Here is a 24,678-nt window from a genome sequence, read left to right as displayed (position 1 = left end):
ATCTGAACTTCCACACAGTGTATGTATATGAATAACGTTTTTTTCCCCTTAAATTAGATCTTCGGTATGCTTGAATTGTACTTGAATTTTGGATCAAATGTTCTGGTCAAACCGTGGTGAAAAGTGGAGTGGCTGAGGTTAAACATCGTGCCAGTAGAAAAAGACGACAAGAAAAATGTGTGTGTCCTCTCATTCTCTCTTCACTCGTCTGTATTTTTTTCCCAATTGGCCTAAATAGGAAGACGCTTTAGCTCAAGGGCTCCTGTCCAAAGACATGAGAATGAAGAAATCATTTTTCTTGGCAACCACTGCACCGAACTTACAGAGGAACTTGCCATGTTCAAAAGTGGATTTTGGATTTCAGGCCATCAATCTTGTAAAAAAAAAAATTGTTTAAAATTGCAACAGTGACAAAAACTCAAAGTATGAAATTTGCAACTCTAACTCAGCACTAAAAAAAAAAAGAAGATTTAAAGTGGACAATACTGATGTATACACCACTCTAAAATATACCAATACATAATTATTTGAGCAGAACCTAATTTAATTAAATGTGACTACAGTGAAACCTCGTTAAACCGTAGTTGGCTGGAGCTTGGAAAAAGTACGTACTAAACGGTAGTACTGTTTAACCGAATAGCATGAGATCACCCACTTACCTGTCGAAAACGGAACTCAGAGAGAGTGCGATGAAAGGGGAAAAAACATGCAGTATTTATTCACTTCGCACGACAAAAGTGTTATTTTCGTTTGATGCCGCGGCGGCCTAGCACGACGACGACAGCGGCCTCAAACTTACTGAAGTTGCGTGCCAGCTTTTCAGCCCGCCCCCTTTTCTCGGCAAACACTCGCATGGCAGATTCGTCGTTGGCGTTACATATTCTCCGTGCTTGTGCGCAGTAGTGCTGCAGAAGTCCCGGGGGCGCCTTTTTCATTGCCGGATGCCGGAGTTTAGAATACTTTCCATTTGTAATAGAATTATGTTATCGCGCCCCTGTTCTCGTCACAATGATTGCATTCATGAGGCTGATGTAACGCGCAGCTTGTGCCACTGTTGGGCTTGAATCGCCCGTGCTGTCGCTTTCCGTGTCGTCCTCATCACTGTCGCTAGTCGACACTTCGGCAACAACAGAGGCAATGATGGGGAAAAGTCGAACCTCGTAGCCTACATCTCTTCGGGGTTGCAGCAGCGCTGCCGAGCAACTTCTTCGCATCCCAAATGCCACACACCGTAGTCAACAGCAGATCCCTGTTGCGTGCCAGTGCTGACTTCTTCGTGTCACATTCGACAGCACGGACGATGTCTAATTTTTCTTCTATGCTGAGCACCCGGCGTCTTTTTTATCTGAGCTTCGGAACGACGCGAGTCCTCGCTTGCACGACACCATAACGCTCTCTGGCATGGCCATAGAGAAAGCACAACCAGGCACGGCGTCGAAATGATGTTGATGTTGATGTGGCTTCGCGCAAACGCACAGGGCGCTTGGAGGCCGTTGTTCCGATCTCTGAGGCTTGTTGTTCTGCCGGGCCGCCCGATGGAGACGGCTCACCGCCGCGTTTGCGCGCCGAAAAGTTGAAACGCTACGTTTTAACCGATGCGTACGCAATAAGCTGGTACGTTTTATGCGGATACAAAACACATTATGTTCAATGGCCGCCGAGTCGGGGATTTGACTTTACTACTTTTAAAACGAAACTACTGTTTAAGCGGGTACGGTTTAACGAGGTTTTACTGTACAGGCTATATTGTTTTTACAGAATTAGTCAACCAAAGTACTATGCAATATGAAGAAACAGAAAGCTGCCTGATATTACATGCGCAAGGATATTACACACAGAATGATATTACACACACAAAATTAATTTAAGTTAGGCATTAGAATTAAGGAACAAGCAAAAACTACAAGAACACAATCTGTAGTAGTTTCTTCTTAAGAGGCACGATTAGATGTGTCACAAAAGCTACATGAAAGTCATATTCATTATGTTGTGGTACAAGGCTGTGCCAATGAAGTGCAGTCAAAGACCGATTTTTTGGACATGCTCGATAAATTAGACGCCTTCGTGGCACCTCCACGTGCCCCGTATAAAGTCAGTCTACAAGAACGCCTGAAATTTCGGACGCTGAAACCCTTCGCCGTCCAATTTTCCGGCCCCTCTACCGTGATTGTAGGTCCGAAACGGCAATAATCAAAGCCACTAGCGCCGCCATCTTTAACGAGCCAGCGCTCCCGCATGCCGATTCGCTGGCAGCCGCAGCCACCGCGGCGATGTTAAGCCTAGCTGCTTCGACATTCGCTACCAAGCTCACTGCTCTTCAGTATGGTGTTTTTCATTGAAAATATTTGCCGCCGCCAGCTCTGATTTCGCTTTTATCATCCTTGCAAATGGCTTAAAAGCTCAGAAAACATAGCAAGTGTCAAGCATTGCGTAATACCGGTTTCCGAAAGTCAGCTCGCCACAATACAACACTGTTATACGGTGAAGCATACCACGAATGCGAGGGGGGTCTCCATCACGGGACACTGTATTAACGAAAGACGTGTGCACCCGCTTTCTACTGTTGCAGTACAAGCACCGATACACCTTAAAAGTGTACTGGCAGGCTTTCAGAGCTATTCCGGGTGTACCTGTGATTTGAGCCCTTGGAGGCAGTAGAAGGCATGCATTCATTTTCTTCTTTTTTTTTTTTTTACTGCCCGATTTCTTGGACATTTTCGTGTCCCCTTGGGAGTCCGAAAAATGAGACCTTGACTGTAATGGCCTTTTTCTGGCCAAATAGACGCTGCAAACTTCAGTGGATGGGAATAAGCAAGTGGCAGCAGAGAAGTTGGATGGCAGTAAAAGACTTTCTGCTGGAGAGAAGCACAGTGACTGGGTGTCACTGTGCTGATGGAAGTGATAAGTCAATAACACTTTAGTGCTGTTTGCAGTAGTCAATACGAAGCATGCTATGGGAAGTTAAGTGAAATTTGAGTAACTGGAATTACATATGCTTGATGGGGGGGAGGTGGCTACATGCAAAGTGCTAATTCAAGGTAAGGATGTAGAAATGTTAGGTATGCAAGCTTCCATGTAGTGGGCCAAACAATTTGAACATTTCATCTTTTATTTTATTTATTCATTTATTTATTTATTTGTAGTACCCTCAAGGGCAGGGGGAATTGTTGAGGGGAGTGGTGTGAACAGTTTCAAAAGGTTACAAGAATGCAGTATGTTACAATAAAAAAGAAATAATCATTGCTGATATTTTACAATGTTACCTAAGGTGCAAGTGAAATGAACATGAACAAAGTGAAAGTCAAGTTAGGAAAACTAGACAGTAATAATGTTTGGTGAGGACAAAATAGCTGCTACTTATACAATATTAGCTAGTGCTAGTTTAAAGGCACTGTTATCAGTAATAGTAACAATGTCTGGAGAAAGGTGGTTCCATTCCCGAGATGTTCGCGAAAGAAATTACTGAAAAAGACTTTGGTTTGGCACGATACAAACCCTTCTGTGAGAGAATGATAATGCGATGAGAAACATACATTGGTGGCGTAATTAAATCATTTCGTAGCACAGGGTGATAGTATAATTTATGAAACAGAGCTAGACAGGATATTTTTCAGCGAGAAGCTAATGGTGGTAAGTTGAGGTTACTTTTCATAGTGCTTAAGCTTGCAGTTCTTTTATAGACAGAAAGAATGAAACGAAACGAATTATTTTGAACAAATTCAAAATTAGGTTAACTTGGCATGAATCCCAAACAGCCTATGCATATTCTAATTTTGAGTGTATTAGTGTTGTATGCAGCAGTAGTTTTAAAGTTGGCAGAGCAATATGAAAATTTAGGCGCAAATAACCTAACGTCCAGTAGGCATTGTTAATTATGTAATTAGTATGAACAGCCCATGACAGGTTAATCGTAATATGAACTACAAGGTACTTATATTTGTCAACAGATTCAAGGGCAATGTTATCCAGGTAATACTTAGGTAAGGCATGAGCCGCTCAAGATATTCTTATTACTTTGCATTTGTTATTATTAAGTTCCATTAGCCATTTCTTACGCCAGTTAGCAATAATGTTTGGATCGGCCTGCAGTGCAGTTATGTCATCGGAGTTACTTATTTTGTGAAAAACAGCATAATCATTGGCAAAAAAAGAATATTTGAGCATATTTTGAAAGGAAGGTCATTAATATAGATCATCATCATCATCAGCCTGGTTACGCCCGCTGCAGGGCAAAGGCCTCTCCCATACTTCTCCAACAACCCCGGTCATGTACTAATTGTGGCCATGCCATCCCTGCAAACTTCTTAATCTAATCCGCCCACCTAACTTTCTGCCGCCCCCTGCTACGCTTCCCTTCCCTTGGGATCCAGTCCGTAACCCTTAATGACCATCGGTTATCTTCCCTCCTCATTACATGTCCTGCCCATGCCCATTTCTTTTTCTTGATTTCAACTAAGATGTCATTAACTCGCGTTTGTTCCCTCACCCAATCTGCTCTTTTCTTATCCCTTAACGTTACACCTATCATTCTTCTTTCCATAGCTCGTTGTGTCGTCCTCAATTTGAGTAGAACCCTTTTCGTAAGCCTCCAGGTTTCTGCCCCGTAGGTGAGTACTGGTAAGACACAGCTATTATATACTTTTCTCTTGAGGGATAACGGCAACCTGCTGTTCATGATTTGGGACTGCCTGCCAAACGCACTCCAGCCCATTCTTATTCTTCTGATTATTTCCGTCTCATGATCCGGATCCGCCGTCACTACCTGCCCTAAGTAGATGTATTCCCTTACGACTTCCAGTGCCTCGCTGCCTATTGTAAATGGCTGTTCTCTCCCGAGACTGTTAAGCATTACTTTAGTTTTCTGCATATTAATTTTTAGACCCACTCTTCTGCTTTGCCTCTCCAGGTCAGTGAGCATGCATTGCAATTGGTCCCCTGAGTTACTAAGCAAGGCAATATCATCAGCGAATCGCAAGTTACTAAGGTATTCTCCATTAACTTTTATCCCCAATTCTTCCCAATCCAGGTCTCTGAATACCTCCTGTAAACACGCTGTGAATAGCATTGGAGATATCGTATCTCCCTGCCTGACGCCTTTCTTTATTGGGATTTTGTTGCTTGCTTTATGGAGGACTACGGTGGCTGTGGAGCCGCTATAGATATCTTCCAGTATTTTTACATATGGCTCATCTACACCCTGATTCCGTAATGCCTCCAAGACTGCTGAGGTTTCGACTGAATCAAACGCTTTCTCGTAATCAATGAAAGCTATATATAAGGGTTGTTTATATTCTGCACATTTCTCTATCACTTGATTGATAGTGTGAATATGGTCTATTGTTGAGTAGCCTTTACGGAATCCTGCCTGGTCCTTTGGTTGACAGAAGTCTAAGGTGTTCCTGATTCTATTTGCAATTACCTTAGTAAGAAATAAAAGAGGACCTTGTACAGAACCGTGTGGTACACCTGAGCCCACTTTAGTGCAGGCAGAGTTATGGTCGTTAGCACTGACGAACTGAAAACGATTGGTTAGGAAACATTCTATCCATTTTAAGAGGTTACAGTCAAGATTAAGAAGGCTTAGTTTGTATAGTAATAGCTTGTGACATACCTTATTAAATGCTTTAGAGAAATCTAGGAAAATGGAGTAGGCAAATGAGGATTGGTCTAGAAGGCATTGTAACTTGTGCGTAAACAAGATGAGCTATGTTTCGCCCGAATATGTTCTCCGGAAACCATGCTGCACTGATGTGAAAAATGAATTAGTTTCGAGAAAATTAACCAGATGACTATATATGGTGTGCTCCAGCATTTTGCAACAGATGCTGGTGAGAGATATTGGTCTATAACTAGCAGGAGAAGATTTAACACCTGATTTGTGAATGGGAACCACCTTCCCAGTTTTCCATTGTGTAGGCAAAGTAGATGCATCCACTGATTGTCCAAAAAGTTTGGTTAATATGACGGAACCGCAAGTAGATGTGTTCTTCAAAAATTTAGTACTTATAGTATCGTAACCTGGGGAAGTCTGATATTTTAAATTGTCAATGAGTCACGCAACACCAGGTGTATCAATGACGATGGGATCCATGACTGAGTAATTATACTGACTCATAAAAGGTAAATGGGAGCTAGATAGTGGCGAGAAGCTTTTGTTGAACCCTGTGTTTGAAACCGAAGCACAGGAGTGAGCAGGAACAGGTTCACCGGAAGGATCATTCAGTGTGATGCTATTGTCGGCCGAATTAGCGCCAGAATTTGGATACATTGGTGCTTAGCAATGATGGAAGGACATTAGTTTCGAAATTAACCTTGGTGACCTTCAATGCATTTACGTATTCATCATTTCATTTCATTTATTGTCACCTTGAAGGCCCAAAGGCATTACACAAGGCATGGGTAATGCAAACACGTGTAAGAGTGGTTTCGTGCAAAACAAAAAAAGAAAAAAAAACACATTGCTGATTTTGTACGACTTTAAACGATCAAAGAAAAAATTTGAATTGAAAGAAGTAACACGGCAATACATTCGCAATAAAAGAAACAAAAGAAAAAGACTAGGTGGAAGGGTTGACAAGGCTAGACTATTCCGATTGGTTTATGATGGGTTCATGAACGATGTACACTGGGAACAGAAAGTTATTCAAAGTGATTTGTTAGGTATTCACGAAATTTTTTGTGGTCAGTACAGTTAACAAAGTTGTCAGGGAGCGCATTCCAATAAACGATTGCATCAGGAAAGAAGGAAGTGGTCATGGCAGATGAGCGGCCGGGTAAACGTGCTATGGCAGAGCTGTGACTTAAGCGAGAGGAAGTTCATAATGGTTGTTTAAGAAGGTGGTGCTTTGAGCGGGGATTGTAAAAAAAAAGAGTGCAGCAAGCAAAGCCGTGATATGATGCTGCGAGACTACAGTGTTGCAGACCTATTGTTTGCTTCAAAGAAGTGACACTAGTGTACCGTGAATAATGTGAAGTGATGAAGCGGGCGGCTCGATTTTCAACGGATTCCAATGATGCGGCTAGGTAATCTTGAGATGGATGCCAGACAGCAGAAGCAAAGTCGAGTTGTGGACGGACAAATGTCACGTACGCCAACTTCTTTACCTCTGGGGATGCCTTCTTTAGATTTCTTAATAGATACCCGAGTGAGCGCGCAGCTTTGCGATGTTTTGTTTCGATATGTGTTATCCAAGAGAGTGATGACGTCAAAATAAGACCCAGGTACTTGTAAGATGAAGTAGCGCTGATGTTGACAGAGCTAATGCGATAAGTGGGCTGAAAGGGACTGTGTTTTCAGGTAGAAGACATAGATTTGCATTTCGAAAAGTTGAGAGGCATGTGCCATTTTTCGCACAGAAGCAGTTTTATATTTTTCCCAGCGTGGTTCACTCGGTGACTGATTGGCTAGTCGATAAAGGCATTTTTTTCCTGTTTGATAAACGTCAAATATGGCTATTATACAATGGGTGCATGGGGATTAGAAGTTATTGTGTGGACAGGAATGTATTTTACTGTTACGTGTTCGACTTCGGCCGCAAACACGTTCCAGTTAGACTGGACAGAACGGCCATTAAAACCGTGAAGAAAGACTGCAATAAATTCAGCTAGCTCGTTATTTATGGCGTCAAAATTAGCTCTCTTGTAGTTGTGTATGGTTTTCTTCATTTTGCTAGTTTGAACAGAAGGTGCAGAAAGAGTAAACGTGAGCAGCGCATGATCACTGATACGTGGTAGATGTGTTACCAGACAGGCAAGGCCGGGGCTTGAAGTCAAGATTAAATCTAATACGTTCGCCGAGTTAGGTGATATTCTAGTTGGTCCGGTCACGAGCTGCGAGAGTGAAAAAATGGAGCACAAATCTAAGAAACTGCTTGCCTCGGTCGAAAATGGCAATAAACTTGGTGGCTGTGTATTCCATGATATGTTTGGATAGTTGAAATCATCAAGCAGAAACAACGGGGACGAAGGAAAACGTGTGAACTATATATACCCAGAAGAACACCACCTTCTCGACGCTCAGTTCGATCTCAACGGCCACCGCAAAATCATTAGCGTCCTGAAAAATTTCGAAGTCGTGCACGTGGGCTGGAAGCCATGTTTCAGTAAGTGCTGTAATACGTGCACAGCATGTGTCAATAGCAGAAGAGAGTGAGTCACGTTTATTAAGTACACTTCTAATATTGATACGGAACAGCCGCCACAGTGTGGCTGCACTGAGGAGGAAGAAGACGACATGTGCCCGTTTGATACAGCGTCGCCATATTTGCCACCGTTGGTCTACGTGTAAATATATTTTAAATAGACTTGTACATTAGCTACACGTAACATTAATTTGGTGGAGCCGGACATTCCCCGTACCCGTCATGGAGCTCCGCAGCGGTCGCAACGGCGACAGTGTAATTTCAGCTCCTGCTGGCGGCACTTCATCTACGCAAGCGTCTCCTCCTGCAGCCCCGACCTACGTTGCCGTTTCCCCCCCTCGGGATCGTGGTGTTTTCAACGAAGTCGGCAGTCCTGATGTTGACGACTGGCTCCGCTTATACGAACGTGTCAGCACCAGTCACAGGCGAGATCCGACTATTATGCTTGGCAACGTTCTTTTCTACCTCGAGGAGCTTTACTGGCATGGTTCCAGACTCACGAAGAGATTTCGAGCTGGGATCTCTTCAAAGAGAAGCTCCGCGACCTTTTTGGCAATCCGTTCGGTCGCCAAGTCAATGCCAAAAAAGCCCTTGCCACACGTGTACGGAGATCGACCGAGTCTTGCGTGTCCTACATTCTCGATGTCTTGGCCCTTTGTGCCAAGGCTGACCCGAACATGTCTGAAGACGATAAGGTTAATCCCGTCCTCAAAGACGTTGCTGATGACGCCTTCAATTTACTGGTGTTTACGAACGTCAGCAGCGTCGATACGATCCTCAAGGAGTGCCGCCGGATATCCCAGCACATCACGCGACTCCCCAACGCAGCTGCTGTGTCGTTTTGTGACGACCTCTTCGACCAACCGTCGCAATGTGACAACTTGACCCGCATCATTCATCGTGAGGTCGAAGCAGCGCAACAGGCGACCCCTTCATTCTTGTCACCTGATCATTCTCCGGTGACAATCTGCTTGATCCAGGCCGTCGTCCGTCAAGCGTTGTCCAACGTTGGTCTGCAATCCATTCGTTCCGTACGCTTGGAACCTCTTTCTCCACGCACGTCCCCACCCTGCTCTTCTTACTTCTCTTATGGACAGCGCAATCCCTCCAAATGGCGAACCGTGGACGACAAGCCGATGTGTTTTAACTGCCCACGCATTAGACATGTCGCTCGCCACTGCCGGAGCCGCTGGACTTCTCCGAGGCGCTATTCCCCTGATTACCACCCTCGTCCCTCTAGCGCGTCCTTTTCCTTCGCTCCTTCTATGCCCGCTCCGGTCCATCATCTGACCCTGCGACACCTTTGACACGACCCCGCTACTCCCGCTCGCCTTTTCCCTCCCGCCGTCAATCTCGTTCGCCCCCCTCATGCCGTGCACCTTCTCCGACCTACTCACCGCACCCCCCAACCGGAAAACTAGACAGTGCAGCTTCTGGAGGTGCTGCTGCATTGACGACATTGGCACGAAATCCTCGCTTCACCTTACCCACGAACAAGAATCTTTTGGACGTTCTCATCGACAATGTTCCTGTGTGCGCATTGATCGACACCGGGGCGCATGTGTCCATTATGAGTGCTGCTCTTTGCCGTCGGCTCAAGAAAGTTCTGACGCCTGCCCCGAACCGAGTTGTACAAGTCGCCGACGGAGGGACTGTCGCTATTGTTGGCATGTGTTCTGCCCGACTCACCATTGCTAAGAGACACACCGTCGTGCTCTTCACCGTCATCGAGCATTGCCCTCACGAACTCATTCTCGGTCTGGATTTTCTTGCCAATAATTCTGCCCTCATTGACTGTTCGGCCGGCTCACTTCGCCTTGACTTACCTCTTCTTGCTGACCCTGTGGACCCGCCTCCAAGCCATCTGAGCTGCATGGATTTTATTCGCCTACCACCTCGCTCTGTGACACACGTTGACTTATTGTCCTCACAAGCTGTATGTGACGGCAATTACGTGGTCGCACCAATTCCGGCCGTTATACTTATACATGGTATTACCGTGCCGCACACTGTGCTGACAACTACTGGCAACTGCGCCTGCCTTCCCCTTGTCAATTTCACGCTAACCGCGCAAGATGTCTCAGGGGATCTCATTGGCTATAATTAGCACTTTGCAGGATGATGAGGTCGAGCCATTCAGAGTGGAAGATCGTCACAGCTCAGCCCATACCGTGACGTCATCGTACGGTACTGACGTCGACATTGAGAAGATGGTTTCCTCTGACCTTACACCTGCTCAAGCTGAAGCTCTTTGCCGCATTCTTGAAGGCTATCGCGACATTTTTTTACTTTGACAATCGACCCTTAGGTCAAACGTTCGTTGTGCCCATCACATAAATACTGGTGATGCGAACCCTATTCACCGATGTCCATATCCTGTTTCTGCGTCAGAACGAGCTATTATCCAACAGGAAGTAAAAAAGATGCTTGAAAAGGACATCATCGAGCCTTCCTGTAGTCCCTGGGCTTCTCCTGTCGTAGTTGTCAAAAAGAAAATGGAACGGGGTGCTTTTGTGTAGATTATCGCCACCTGAACAAAATCGCAAAAAAGGATGTGTACCCTTTGCCACGTATTGATGACATTCTAGACTGCCTGTATGGTGCCACCTATTTTTCTTCTATCAACTTATGGTCTGGCTACTGGAAGATATCCGTCGATGACATGGACCGAGAGAAGACTGCATTTGTTACCCCTGACAGCCTTTATCAGTTCAAGGTAATGCCTTTCGGTCTCTGTGACGCGCCCGCCACCTTCGAACGAATGATGGACTCTTTGCTTCAGGGGTTCAAGTGGTCCACCTGTTTGTGCTATCTGGACGACGTCATCGTTTATTCGCCCACCCGCGCCGGTCTCCAGTTGAACTCGTCAAAATGTCACTTTGCTCGCCGCCAAATCACCGTCCTTGGACATCTCGTGGATGCCAGAGGTGTGCGACTTGATCTGGACAAAATTTGCGTCGTTACGAACTTTCCTGTTCCGAAGTCTGCCAAGGACGTTCATAGTTTCTTAGTGCTGTGCTCTTATTTCCAATGGTTTGTGAAAGATTTTGTGACCATCGCACGTCCCCTTACCAACCTCTTGAAGAAAGAAGCCCCTTTTTCTTGGTGACCTGACCATGCCGCATCTTTTTTGCGGCTCACTACTCTCCTTACCATGCCTCCAATTCTGGCCCACTTTGACCCGTCTGCCTCAACGGAAGTTCGAACTGATGCCAGTGGTCACGGCATAGGAGCAGTGTTAGTACAATGCCAGCGTGGACATGATCGTGTTATAGCCTGTGCTAGCCGACTTCTATTACCCGCCGAGTGCAATTATTCAATCACAGAGCGCAAATGCCTCGCTCTTGTGTGGGCTGTTGCGAAGTTTCGTCCATACTTGTGCGGACGCCCATTTTGTGTGATCACTGATCACCACGCTCTTTGCTGGCTATCCTCGCTCAAGGACCCCACGGGATGACTTGCTCACAAAAACAGGCTACACTTATAGCACAACGATAGCGGCGAACACGGTCGGCGATCGGCGAAAATCTGATCAGCAGGTCAAGCGGGTCCGCTTTTATACATCAGTCGTCGAATGTTCCAGAGTAATCGCTGCGACCCGCGTGCCTCCCACAAAGTTCTACATTATTCGCGTCGCGCACACATGCGATCAGATTACACAAGGTTCGGTCACAGACAGCGGATGGAAGCATAGATAACATTCCAGAAACTTCCGATACATGCAGGCGCGTCCTGTGCTGTACGATAACATTTTTTAGGCGGTGAAACGTGTCGCCCGATAAAGACAAACAATTACACGTGTCAATATTATTGAATAGGACAGTTAGGCGGCATTGTGAAGTACGGCCACTACCCCTCATTATCTCCTATCTTAAAGAGGCTTGCGCAGCATTATCACCCGAGGCGGTGTCAAAGCATTGCAGTTTAACGTCTTCAATTTTGTCTGTCTGCGTGTTGTAGCAAAAACATTTATTGTTCATGTATAACTTGTTGTATCGAAGCTGGAATTGCGGTGCATTTGGTTAAGCTTTGCCGAATTCAAGTAGTTTTTTGCGAGCAGTACAGGTTGAGGCACATAAGTGTTTGGCTACGGTGATGTTCTGTTCTTTTAGACGGTTACGACAAGATAAATTTTTGTTTTGTTTTGAAATTTTCAAATTTAGCTATTACCGGGCAACACTTACTCGGTGAAAATTGGCCTAGGCTGAATTGATTCCGGCGGGAGCGTGTCAAGTACAGTCGTAAGTAAGCTTGATAACCTAGATTCTGTTTCGTCCCAGGTCTCCTTGCTGTCTGAAAGGCCATAAAAAATTAAATTGTCCCGCCGCTACCTACCTTCAAAATCATCGAAACTTGACTGCAGAGGCATCCTGACATGACAGTTGCTTAACCGTGTTTTGCATGGATGCCACTTCGTCAGTAAAGCTGTTGAGCCTCTCAGACTTATCTTCCAAAGTTTTGAGTCTCTGCTGAATGCCAGTAATTTTTGAGTCCAAGGTTTTCTTTGCCTTTTTGATAGCTTTGACGCCAGAAGCCAAATTGGTCTGGGCTTTGGAGCTCTATACGACCTGTTCGTGCACGTCTTTGAGCAAATGAAGGAAAACATTCATTTGCTCAGCAGGGTCATCCAGCAGAGATTCAGGCTCTAAGGGGGCGTTAGAGCATGTACCAGGCCCCGGGTTCACTTCAACGTCTCCTGAGCGCAAGAGCAAAATTAACACAGAAAAACACTCGCAAACAGTCTCGCAGAGCACCCGTGAGCACGAGAGAAGCAGTAAACATCGATCATCCAATTTCTTAGCATGCAAGGGAAGCTTGTTACACACCTGCACAGAGAAGAAATGCAGATTTGCAGCCATTCTGGTAGGACTGCTCCTGTGCCTACTGAAGCTGAAGTTGACGTGCTGGTCATTTAAAAGCTTGGCGGAAAATAATGTTGTCGTTGACTGGGCTGGCCGCTGATAGACGAGTTGCATCGACAGCAGCGTGTGAATCTTCGGCGGGGCGATCCATCCGTGGTCAGATGGTGTTGACAGGTGCGTGTTCAGTGGTTGTGCACAATCATGGAATTGTGCAACCACTACACAGTATCATAACCCACAGTATAACCTACAGTATGCAGTGCCTTGTGGTGGAAAGCTTTATATTTATATATCATAGTCCATGGTTGAATGAATGCCCTAGGACTTTCAGGATAGTTCATTGCAGTAATTAGCTGGCATTCAAGTCACTCTCTGATGCCTGCTTTGTCCTCACTTTTTCGCTACAGTTTCGTTTTCCTCTGGCATCTGCTTACACTTGTGTAGGTGTGTGGCAGGTGTGTGTCCTAAGTGTGTTGAGCAGGCATGATGACTTGCGTGCCCTTGCAGGTATTTGGCCGACACCATGGACTACCTGCTTGGCTGCCTACGAAGGGAGAGGGAGCGCAGCTGGGCTTTCCTCTCCATCGGACTGCTAGCCGTTGCTGTGGGTGAACACTTGTTGCCCTACCTTCCTAAGGTCATGGAAGTTATTCGTGTGTCTTTGCCCAGCAACAGTACACCATCCAAGTAAGTGGATGCAAAACTCATCCCAGAAGAGTCGCATTGTGTTCACATTGTGACCCAGAAGGGACCAAAATGGATGCACTAAAGTCATCCCTGCATTCCCATTACCACACCTGTGCTTAATGGTCATGCCCAAGTTCATCTTTAAAGAGGGGCAACACATGTATTCTCACAGACCACTTAATAATTTGCAACTAATAAGCTGATAGTATAGCTGGGTAGCTCTGAGGAAAAGTTACAGGCAAGAAGAAGCTGCTTGTTTGAGATGCAGGGGATCTGTGTCATTTGCCATGGCATGCATGCAGTTGCCCGAAAAAGCAGAAGTGAGAGTGCTTGGGGGGGATTGTCAGGTTTCCTGGGGCCACAGAGAGCACGGCTAGCTGAACAGGACTATGTGTAGCTCTTCAGTGATCCTGCCGGTGTTTTGCTTTTGGTAGAACTACTGTTGCCTCCAACAACTGTATTAGATGCGTGCGACCACTGTTCATATGTCTAATGTGTGCAAGAAAGACAGTAACATTTTATATAAAAAATTGCTTTGGTCATCCCTGTTATTACCTATTATTCATTGCTGAAAAGCACAACATAGTATTCAGTGTGACTGATAGTTTAGTGAAGTGCATTGACGGGCTTCTTGGTTCATACAGGTGCAAGATCACACGAGAATCACTTTCTGAACGTTTGCTTCATTGCCTACGCTGCTGAGTAGGCTGTATTCAATTCGTGCTCCCACCTCACCGTGCTGATGACTGCTGACGAAAATGCGGTGCTGGCGAATCAAGGGCGTGCAAGTGAACATTCGGAAAGCGAGATTCTTGCATGATTTTGACCCAGGAAAAAAAATTTTTCAATGCAAACAACAAAAGTGGGACGCCAGGGACAAGAAAGAGTGCTGAAAACTTATTCTTCTTTTCAACTGCCTTGGTTGTACAGTATGATAGATATCTGTATTCCTCTGCTGTGAAAAGTGTTCAGCCAAACCTTCTGCTTTCTGTAGTTGCAAAGTTTTTACATAAAGCTTAGTTCTTGCAGTGTAACCATCTGTGCTTGATATTTAGGCGTTCTTCATTGTGTTGGTATCACACTATTGGTATCAGTCTGAATGTTTACAGAATTTAATATTTTCCTTTTATTGTTCTACCAGAAAAAAAGGTCCTGTCTTGGATCCTGCTGTGTTCACATGCATCAGCTTGCTAGCAAGAGCCAACAAGAGCAGCATTGCCAGTGACCTGAAAGACCTTCTGGACCCCATGCTTAACACTGGCCTCAGGTTGATCTTCTATCTTAATTTTTCAAAACATGCCTCGTGCAATGATTCATGGTAGTACAGTTAAACCTTGATATAACGAAGTTGGTAAAATCGGCAATTTGCTTCGTTATATCAGAATTTCATCCTATGGAGATTCGAGCTTTCGTGCAAATAAGTACAGTTGCCGTTCGATTTTTCTTACGTGGAAGAGGGCCGCAGAATTTCCCAAATTATCGGGCAATTGAAGAAAGCAGATGAATGAGAAAAAAATTATGCAGATCCCACAGACTGTGGGAATCGATGTAAACGAAGCTTTCTGGGCTAGTTGCTTTGATTGATGACAATTAGCAGTGATGTTGACGCCAAAACCTTAATTTCTTCAATGTTTACTCTAGCATGAGAGTGGTGAGCTGACTTTAAACATTACCTTGCATGCACCACTGCTGTTTGTCTGCATAGTACACAGAGCAAACAGGGAGAGGTATTTGCTTGAGGCGCTGTTGTGTGCAATATTTCATAACCTCTGAGTGAGTTGAGCATTGTCATTGCCTCACATGGCACATCGCATGGTGGCAGAAGTATTAAACTTGAATTGGAATAAGCTTTGAATAATAAACCAGGAAGACCCCTAATGGTGAAACAAGAAATCAAATTGACATCATATTTTCTGCTGGTCCCAGCATCGTGCAGGATGTAGAAGTGATAGGTAGGGTACAGCAAAGTGATCATAGGTTAGTGAGGGCTAGGATTCACCTCAATTTGAAGAGAGAAAGAGCGAAATTGGTCAAGAAGAAACAGGTCAATTTAGAGGCAGTAAGGGTAAAAGCTATATACTTGCACTGCAACTGTATACGCAATGCCTCATGACCTCGAGCGTACCGGAATCTTGGAAGAACGCTAACATAATCCTAATCCATAAGAAAAGGGACGCCAAAGACTTGAAAAATTATAGACCGATCAGCTTACTGTCAGTTGCCTACAAACTATTTACTAAAGTAATCGCAAATAGAATCAGGAACACCTTAGACTTCTGTCAAGCAAAGGACCAGGCAGGATTCTGTAAAGACTACTCTACAATAGACCATATTCACACTATCAATCAGCTGATAGAGAAATGTGTGGAATATAACCAACCCTTATATACAGCATTCATTGATTACGAGAAAGCGTTTGATTCTGTCGAAACCTCAGCAGTCATGGAGGCATTACGGAATCAGGGTGTAGACGAGCCGTGTGTAAAAATACTGAAAGATATCTATAGCGGCTCCACAGCCACTGTAGTCCTCCATAAAGAAAGCAACAAAAGCCCAATAAAGAAAGGCGTCAGGAGGGAGATACGATCTCTACAATGCTATTCACAGCGTGTTTACAGGAGGTATTCAGAGACCTGTATAGGGAAGAATTGGGGATGAGGGTTAATGGAGAATACTTTAGTAACTTGCGATTCGCTAATGATCTTGCCTTGCTTAGTAACTCAGACCACCAATTGCAATGCATGCTCACTGACCTGGAGAGGCAAAGCAGAAGGTTGGGTCTAAAAATTAATCTGCAGAAAACTAAAGTAATGTTCAACAGTCTCGGAAGAGAACAGCAGTTTACGATATGTGGCGAGGCACTGGAAGTTGCAAGGGAATACATCTACTTAGGACAAGTAGAGACCGCGGATCCGAATCATGAGACTGAAATAATCAGAAGAATAAGAATGGGCTGGGGTGCGTTTGGCAGGCATTCTCAGATCATGAACAGCAGGTTGCCATTATCCCTCAAGAGAAAAGTGTATAATAGCTGTGTCTTACCAGTACTCACCTACGGGGCAGAAATGTGGAGGCTTACGAAAAGGGTTCTACTCAAATTGAGGACGACACAACGAGCTATGGAAAGAAGAACGGTGGGTGTAACGTTAAGGGATAAGAAAAGAGCAGATTAGGTGAGGGAACAAACGCGAGTTAATGACATCTTAGTTGAAATCAAGAAAAAGAAATGGGGGGGGGGGTGCACAGGCAGGACATGTAATGAGGAGGGAAGATAACCGATGGTCATTAAGAGTTACGGACTGGATTCCAAGGGAAGGGAAGCGTAGCAGGGGGCGGCAGAAAGTTAGGTGGGCGGATGAGATTAAGAAGTTTGCAGGGACGACATGGCCACAATTAGTACATGACCGGGGTTGTTGGAGAAGTAAGGAGAGGCCTTTGCCCTGCAGTGGGCGTAACCAGGCTGATGATGCTGATGATGATGATGAAGGGTAAAAGCAGACAAGTTTAGGCTGGTGCTTACAGACAAATATGCAGCCTTAGAACAGAGAGATTATGAGGATGACATAGAGGTAATGAATGAAACCGTAACGAGGCTGGCTTCAGGGGCAGCAATCGAAGTGGGAGGCAAGGCACCAAGGCAACCAGTAAGCAAGCTCGCCCAAGTAACAAAGGACCTAATAAAAAAACAACAAATATTGAAAGTGTCCAACTAAGATAGAATTCGCGGAGCTGTCAAAACTGATCAGCAAGGCAAAAATAAGTGATATTCGAAATTATAATATCAGAAAGACTGAAAAAGCTGTAAGAAATAGATGCAGCCTGAAATCAGTGAGAAGGAAACTTGGCATAGGACAAACCAAGATGTATGCTGTGAAAGATAAGCAGGGTAATATCATCAGCAGTCTCGAAGATATAGTAAAAGCAGTGGAAAAATTCTATACTTGTACTGACGTGTACAGTACCCAGAGAAGTCAGGATACCTCCATTAGAAACAGTAATGAACAGGATACAGAAACTCCTCTTATAGCTAGCAATGAGGTCAGAAGGGCCTTGCGAGACATGAAACGAGGAAGAGTGACTGGAGAAGGAATAACAGTCGATTTAATCAAATATGCAGGAGACATAATGCTTGGAAAACTTGCGGCTCTCTATACGAAGTGTCTATTGACTACAAGGGTCCCAGAAAACTGGAAGAATGCAAACATTATACTAATCCACAAAAAGGGAGACGTTAAGGAATTGAAAAATTATAGGCCCATTAGCTTACTCCCTGTATTATATAAAATATTTACCAAAATAATCTCCATTAGAATAAGGGCAACACTGGACTTTAGTCAACTAAGGGAACAGGCTGGCTTCAGGAAGGGATACTTTACAATGGCCACATCCATCTCATTAATCAGGTTATCGAGAAATCCGCAGAGCACAATAAGCCTCTCTATATGGCTTTCATAGATTAAGAAAAGGCATTTGATTTAGTAGAGATACCAGCAGTCATAGAGGCATTACGTAATCATGTGGTACAGAACACTTACATAAATACCTTGAAAAATATCTACAGAGGTTCTACAGCTACCCTAATTCTGCACAAGAAAGGCAGGAAGAGACAGAGAGAAAATAATGCAGAGAAAGGCAGGGAGGTTAACCAGAGGTAGTTCCGGTTGGCTACCCTGCGTAGGGGGAAGGGTTAAGGGGGATAAAAAGAGAAAGGGGAAAAAGCGAAAAAGCAGGAAGATACCTATAAAGAAAGAGGTCAGACAGGGAGAGACAATATTTCCAATGCTATTCATAGCTTGCTTTGAAGAAGTATCTAGCTATTCAACTGGGAAGGCATAGGAGTAAGGATCGACGGCGAATATCTCAGCAACCTTCGGTTTGTCGATGACATTGTTCTATTCAGCAACAATGCAGATGAGTTACAACAAATGATTGAGGACCTTAACAGAGAGAGTATAAGAGTGGGGTTGGAAGATTGATATACAGAAGACAAAAATAAAGACGAATAGCCGGGAAAGGGAACAAGAGTCCAAGATTGCCAGTCAGCCTCTAGAGTCTGTGAAGGAGTATGTTTACCTAGGTCAATTAATCGCAGGGTACCCTGATCATGAGAAGAAAATTCATAGAAAAATAAAAATGGGTTGGATCGCGTATGGCAGACATTGTCAGCTGCTGACTGGAAGCTTACCATTATCATTGAAAAAGAAGGTGTGCAATCGGTGCATTTTGCCAGTGCTGACATATGGGGCAAAGACTTGGAGACTGACAAAGAAGCTTGAGAACAAGTTAAGGACCGCGCAAAGAGCGATGGAATGAAGACTGCTAGGTGTAACGTTAAAAGACAGAAAGAGAGCGATTTGGATCAGAGAGCAAGCGGTACAGTCGAACCCGGCTATATCTAACTCGCAAAAAAAACCTATCAGTTCGATGTAGAACACAATTCGGTATAAACCCATTAAATAATTGGATTCACAAAAGCACATACCATTTATAAAATCACTTTATTGATGAAACTAGCTTAGTTTCTCATGAAATGGTCCTGCACTTTCTTCTGCTTGGGCAATTTTGCTGCCGGCGACGCACTCACTTCTCCACATTTTCCAAGGAGTCTGGGCAGCTGAGGCCGCAACCTTCCACATTCGTGCTGAATCACCAGACTAGTGCGAGTGCATAAATCACTTCGGAGGGTGTGGACAAAGGACTCCTGTTGCTTTCCTCATTGTGCCCACTTTCATTTGTGCTCGGTACGATGTCGGCAATGTAGTCTTCGTTTTCGGGCTCTCTCATGGTCGCAACACCATCATTTGCACTCACAAACTCGTCCACCGTTGATTTGTCAACAGCTTCCGGAAATTGTGACAGCTCGCTCCAAACTTCGCCAACACCAGCAACGGCTTCGTCGCATTTATCAGAATTTACAGTCATCCCCGAGCACATGGAAGCGATTTCAGATGAACCACTTGTACACGGCCGTGCATACACGTCGTGCGCTACGGGCACCTGGTCGCGAGTTTGGCTGCTTTAGCCCTAATCTTCCCCTTATTCTTCCTTCAAGATCGTGCTGAGAGTGCTCCTCAGAATCTTGCACGCTGCGGGGACATCCGACTTCTCACCGCATTCGACCCAATTTATGATTTCGAGCTTCACGTCAAAAGGCAAATTCTGCCGCTTCATCACGGCAACACTGCAACAGAAGGCCCACAAGGCGCACACACAATGAACCAGAAAAGCAGCAAGACTGCTCGCACTTTAGCAATCTTGCACGACAAGGGCCCAAGAGCCTCTTTGATTGGTTGTCTGAGCAAGCGCTGCGGGCGGGCCGGGATAATTTTTTGCAGAGAGGTGTCGACGGCTTGTCCGACGCAGCACGGTCATGGTAGGGAGAGCGGCTGGATGGAGCCGTGCTGCCGGGTTTCCCCGCCATCGCGAGGGAAAGCCGACTTCCGGGGGCAGTTTTCCGCCGCTTGAAGTTTCGTATATCGGGAGTCGCTGCTATATTTGTTCGATGTAAGCGTCATTTTTGCTATATATACTCATTGTAACTTTACCGTGTCCTGAAATCGTTCGATATATAAAATAATTCGATGTAAATGGGTTCGATATAGTCGGGTTCGGCTGTATAGACAATATTCTAATTGACATAAAGAGAAAAAAATGAAACTGGGCAGGTCATGTATATGCCGCTTAGATAACCGTAGGATCATTAGGTTTACAGAATGGGTACCAAGAGAAGGGAAATGCAGTCGAGGAGTGCAGAAGACTAGGGGGAGCGATGAAATTAGGAAATTCACGGGCACTAGTTGGTATCGGTTAGTGCAGAACAGGGGTAATTGGAAATCACAGGGAGAGGCCTTCGTCCTGCAGTGGACATAAAACGGGCTGTTGATGATGATGATGATGATGATGATGATGATGATCAGGAAGAAAGGAAGAAGCAAAGATAAAAATAGCTTCGCTTTAACAGTTTGATAAATTTGGGAGTCAGTGATGTAAGATACGGTATCATGCCACGTATGTTGACGATGTCGTTCGATGTTTCAAATTAAGCGAAGCCAGCCACGCTTTCACATGCACTCTGCTCCCCCCGGGTGATAGCGTCAACTGCACTGTGGAGTGGAGGGTAAGTTGCCGCGTGACTTGGCCATGGCTGCGTATAGCTGTAAGCGCAGCTGAGGTCATAAGCAGTTGCTCACCCTGCTTTAGAGGTAATCTGCTGCGTATGCAGAGAGTAGGCGGGCCGAGATGCCGTGGCACCATGTCAGCGTCTTACCATGCATTTAGTATTGGAAGTTGTGTAATCTCGAGTTTCAGTGACACGTTGGAGCAAGAGTCAGACAAAGCATTCGCTCCCCGCTGCTGGCGCTTTTCCTGATAGCGTAGTATGCGCGACGCTATCAGGAAAAGCACCGGCAGCAGGGAGCGAATGCTTCATCTACCTCCCGCTCGAATGTGTCGCCGAAACTCGAGATTACGCAACCTCAAATACTAAACGTGTGGTAAGACAGCTTACACGGTGCCATGCTGCCTTGGCACACCCACTCTTTGCATATGCAGCAAATTATCTCTAAAGTGGAGTGTGCGGCTGCGTATGCACTCAGCCATGCTTACGGCTAGCCCAGCCATGTGCAGTCACAGCTGAGGCGCGTGCCAGCTTACCCCCCACTCCACCCACTTGTGCGAGCAAGCGCATGCGGGAAGGTGGCACTCACGAAGCCGCCATCTTTTTTCTTTCACCCTCACACACTTTCATTCACACCTAAAACACACAGTGCACGGGGCGCAGTAGGATGTTATCACACTTGGACTTTATGGACAAAATGATGCGGCTACACTTTGGCGGTCACTCTTGTCGCGCGGCGTGTGATTTGAGAGATGCGTTTGAAAACAGCCGCTTGTAATTCACTCATTTGACTACCTGTGTCTGCGGAAGTTTCCATTTATTGTCTCGACATTCCTTTGCAGCGGCAGTGAAATTTCATTATATTGAGGTTCTAAATACATGGTGTTCTATGGACAAGAGGCTACGAAAAGTTAAATACTTCCTTATAGCGAGAATTTCGTTATATTGAAGTTCGTTATATCGAGGTTTACCTGTACACTTAGTCCTAAAGCTCTGCACATGCATCCTAAGTGAATCCAAAGGCCTTCACCAAGGCACTGTAAGTTTTACAGTTTGATGAAGAGGCCATGGAAAGCTGCGTGTGTTGTCAGATGTGTACCTGTCCCTACACTAGAGCAGTTTAAGGGCACTGCACTTACCTTGTTATAGGAATAAGCCTCTACTACAAATATTTTCCTATGGTTGCCATACTTCAAAACAGCTTGATAGAGACTTAGTCCTTGCAAGCCTCTCTGGCCGGTGCTGGCTGTAAAAAACAGTCATCAACTAATTTTTCGCATGCTTGCTTTTTCAACTATTGTTAATCATTCAAACTTAACAGAACTGGCATGTTTCCATAGTCGAAATAAAAGGCATTGAAATTTCAGGCTATGAATGGTATTTTGTTCTGTTTTGAAGATACAGCCTATGCATGCCCCTGCCATTGTGCCTTGTTGCTAAGCCAAAGTGTTGCAATTTAAATAAACTACTGATCATAAAACAAGCCAAACGATAAAATTCTATTTTTAGCTTCCCGCCTGCTGTAGCAAAAATACCAATAAGCACGAAAGTTGCTTTCTGAATTAAGAAATTATGGCTGCTACCATTGCATCACATCATCAGCACGCCTATCAGCTGCAGTTTAGCCCATTAACTTGAAGCTGCAAAAACTGGAAAACATATGAGATAAGTGGATTTTCGAGATAAGCAAAATCGCAGAAATAGAAGCCCGCTGGCTGCACATACACCATGTGAAGCCTATACAAAATGCTGCCAGTAATATTTTCGATCACTTTTGCTTGCACACATCAGCATCTGCAGGAAACGGCATTACAGGCACTGTATCAAGATAGTGTACTTGCTACACAGTGAAAGACGATTGATCCTATGGAAGTAATTGAAGCTAGTCTTCGGAGCATAAGCAGTTCTAGAAAACCAAAAAGCTGACTCTACTACTTCCTGTATTGTGATGAATTCCGGACAATTTCACTTCGAAAACCGAAGCTGAACTGCAGAAGAGTGCAAGTGACGCCACATTTTCGTCTCACCATTGCACAACCATGAAGTGAGCATCCTTATCAAGCCGCAATGTCGCTGTAGTGCCTTGGGCTCGCATGCTGGCTTCTTTTGAACGCAGTGTATGGGCATACCGTGCCTGCTCAAAAGTGCCGATTATCTTGCTCAAGGTCACGATTAATACGCTGTGTCTACATTGATGTGTCACTGACAGCGTCTGAAATGAAGGGGAAAAAAAAAATCAATTCCCAGCTCACCACTGCTGCATGAGGCCACAACAAAGTGGCAGCTGAGCAAGTGTGCATCAACGATGATAGACAGAAAAAAGGGGGAAAGAGAAGCAAGCAGCGCGGCCTGGCCTGCGTGACGTCTGGCTCGGTTAGCGAGCAACCATTGGGTGAAAAGGTAGTGTAAGCGAAGCTTCTGATGCTGCTCCGTTGCCTTTTTCCTGGTATATTCGAAGTCTAGATTTCTAGATATCCAGAGTCCAGTGCAAAACCTTTTCACGATAAGATGTGAAAAATTTCTGCTTAACCAATATTTCGAGATAACAAGGTTCTAGTTAACGAGGGTTTACTGTATCTTTCAATTTGCTCCTAGCATAGTATGGGTGATGCCTCGCTTGCTATGCCATCACTGACATGTGTTTAGTACTTTCATCCATCCAGAAAAGCACATTTATCACTGACTGCAGCTGCATGCAGCGGTAATTTTTGGCAGCAAATCTGACACGGTGTGTTTTTCAATGGGAGTTGTGTATGCAGTTCATGCTTCTTTTCCTCTTAAAACAAATGCAAAAATGTAATGTGATGAAGTTTTGCAGCTTTGTGTGTGTGTGTGTGTGGGTGTGCTGTTTATGCACACGCACGCATGCATGCCCCCCAAATGCACACAAATACATATACACAAACACATTATTTATTTCTGGTAATGAGTTCACAACTATTTACAACTAAAGTTTATTTTAGTAGCTATATATATAGATCTTTTTGTTTTTTTGGGTGTCAGGATTGAAAGATGCAGTTGTCATTGTAACCGTCAGTCACTCAATTTAGTATTAACATAGAGCTTGTTAGGTTAGCTATTGTGTGAATTGAGTGCGCTTCTTAAAAGGGAGCACAACAGAACAAGCAACCATGCTGTTTTTCTTTTTTTCTTACCCTTTAGACACTGGTCCTAACATGCGACACTCAGTAAAAAAGAAAAGATGTCTCGTATCATTGAGGCAAAAGGTTGTGCCACATGCCTGAGCGAATGTGCCTAATGAGTGCATTGCTCTTTGCAGTCCAGCACTGACAGCTGCCTTGCAGGAAGTGTCTCTGCGCATTCCCCAGCTAAAGCGAGACATCCAGGATGGCTTGCTCAAGATGCTGTCCTGTATACTGATGCAGCGTCCACTCAAACATCCTGGCGTGCCCAAGCACATGCATGCAGCTCAGCCGAATCCAGGTCTGCCTCCACTTTTTTCCCATGATGGGAGGTCACGGTGTTTGTGTTGGCACAGTTTTGCGCTCTGCTTTAAAACCTCTTAAGCTTGCTGTTACAATTGACACTGGGAAAACTGCTTCCTTTTGCCACAGCTTGTAACACTAGTTGACACTCTCACGTCTAGCCTAGGTGAAACAAAATTACTATACAGTGAAACCTCATTAAACCGTAGTTGGCCTGAGCTCGGAAAAAGTATGTACTAAACGGTAGTATTGTTAAACCGAATAGCATGAGATCACCCACTTACCGGTCGAAAACGGAACTCAGAGAGAGTGCGATGAAAGGGGAAAAGAACATGTAGTATTTATTCACTTCGCGCGACAAAAGTGTTATTTTTGTTTGATGCTACGGCGGCCTAGCACGACAACCACAGCGGCCTCAAACTTGC

At 44.8% G+C, this 24,678-nt stretch overlaps 1 protein-coding gene across 3 annotated transcripts in view; it reads left to right on the top strand.

Moving 5' to 3' along the window:
- The window catches only part of mTor (serine/threonine-protein kinase Tor), a 461,269-nt gene that overhangs the window by 7,520 nt on the left and 429,071 nt on the right, over nt 1-24,678 (top strand). For all 3 annotated transcript variants that reach the window (XM_075684170.1, XM_075684168.1, XM_075684169.1), the window contains exons 5-7: nt 13,511-13,690; nt 14,832-14,957; nt 24,088-24,251. In XM_075684170.1, coding sequence (XP_075540285.1) covers nt 13,511-13,690; nt 14,832-14,957; nt 24,088-24,251 — 470 coding nt within the window. The remainder of the gene's footprint in view (nt 1-13,510; nt 13,691-14,831; nt 14,958-24,087; nt 24,252-24,678) is intronic.

The sequence above is a fragment of the Dermacentor variabilis genome, chromosome 3 (genome assembly GCF_050947875.1).
Source record: "Dermacentor variabilis isolate Ectoservices chromosome 3, ASM5094787v1, whole genome shotgun sequence".
NCBI lineage: Eukaryota > Metazoa > Arthropoda > Arachnida > Ixodida > Ixodidae > Dermacentor > Dermacentor variabilis.
This window is presented reverse-complemented; position numbering and strand designations above follow the sequence as displayed.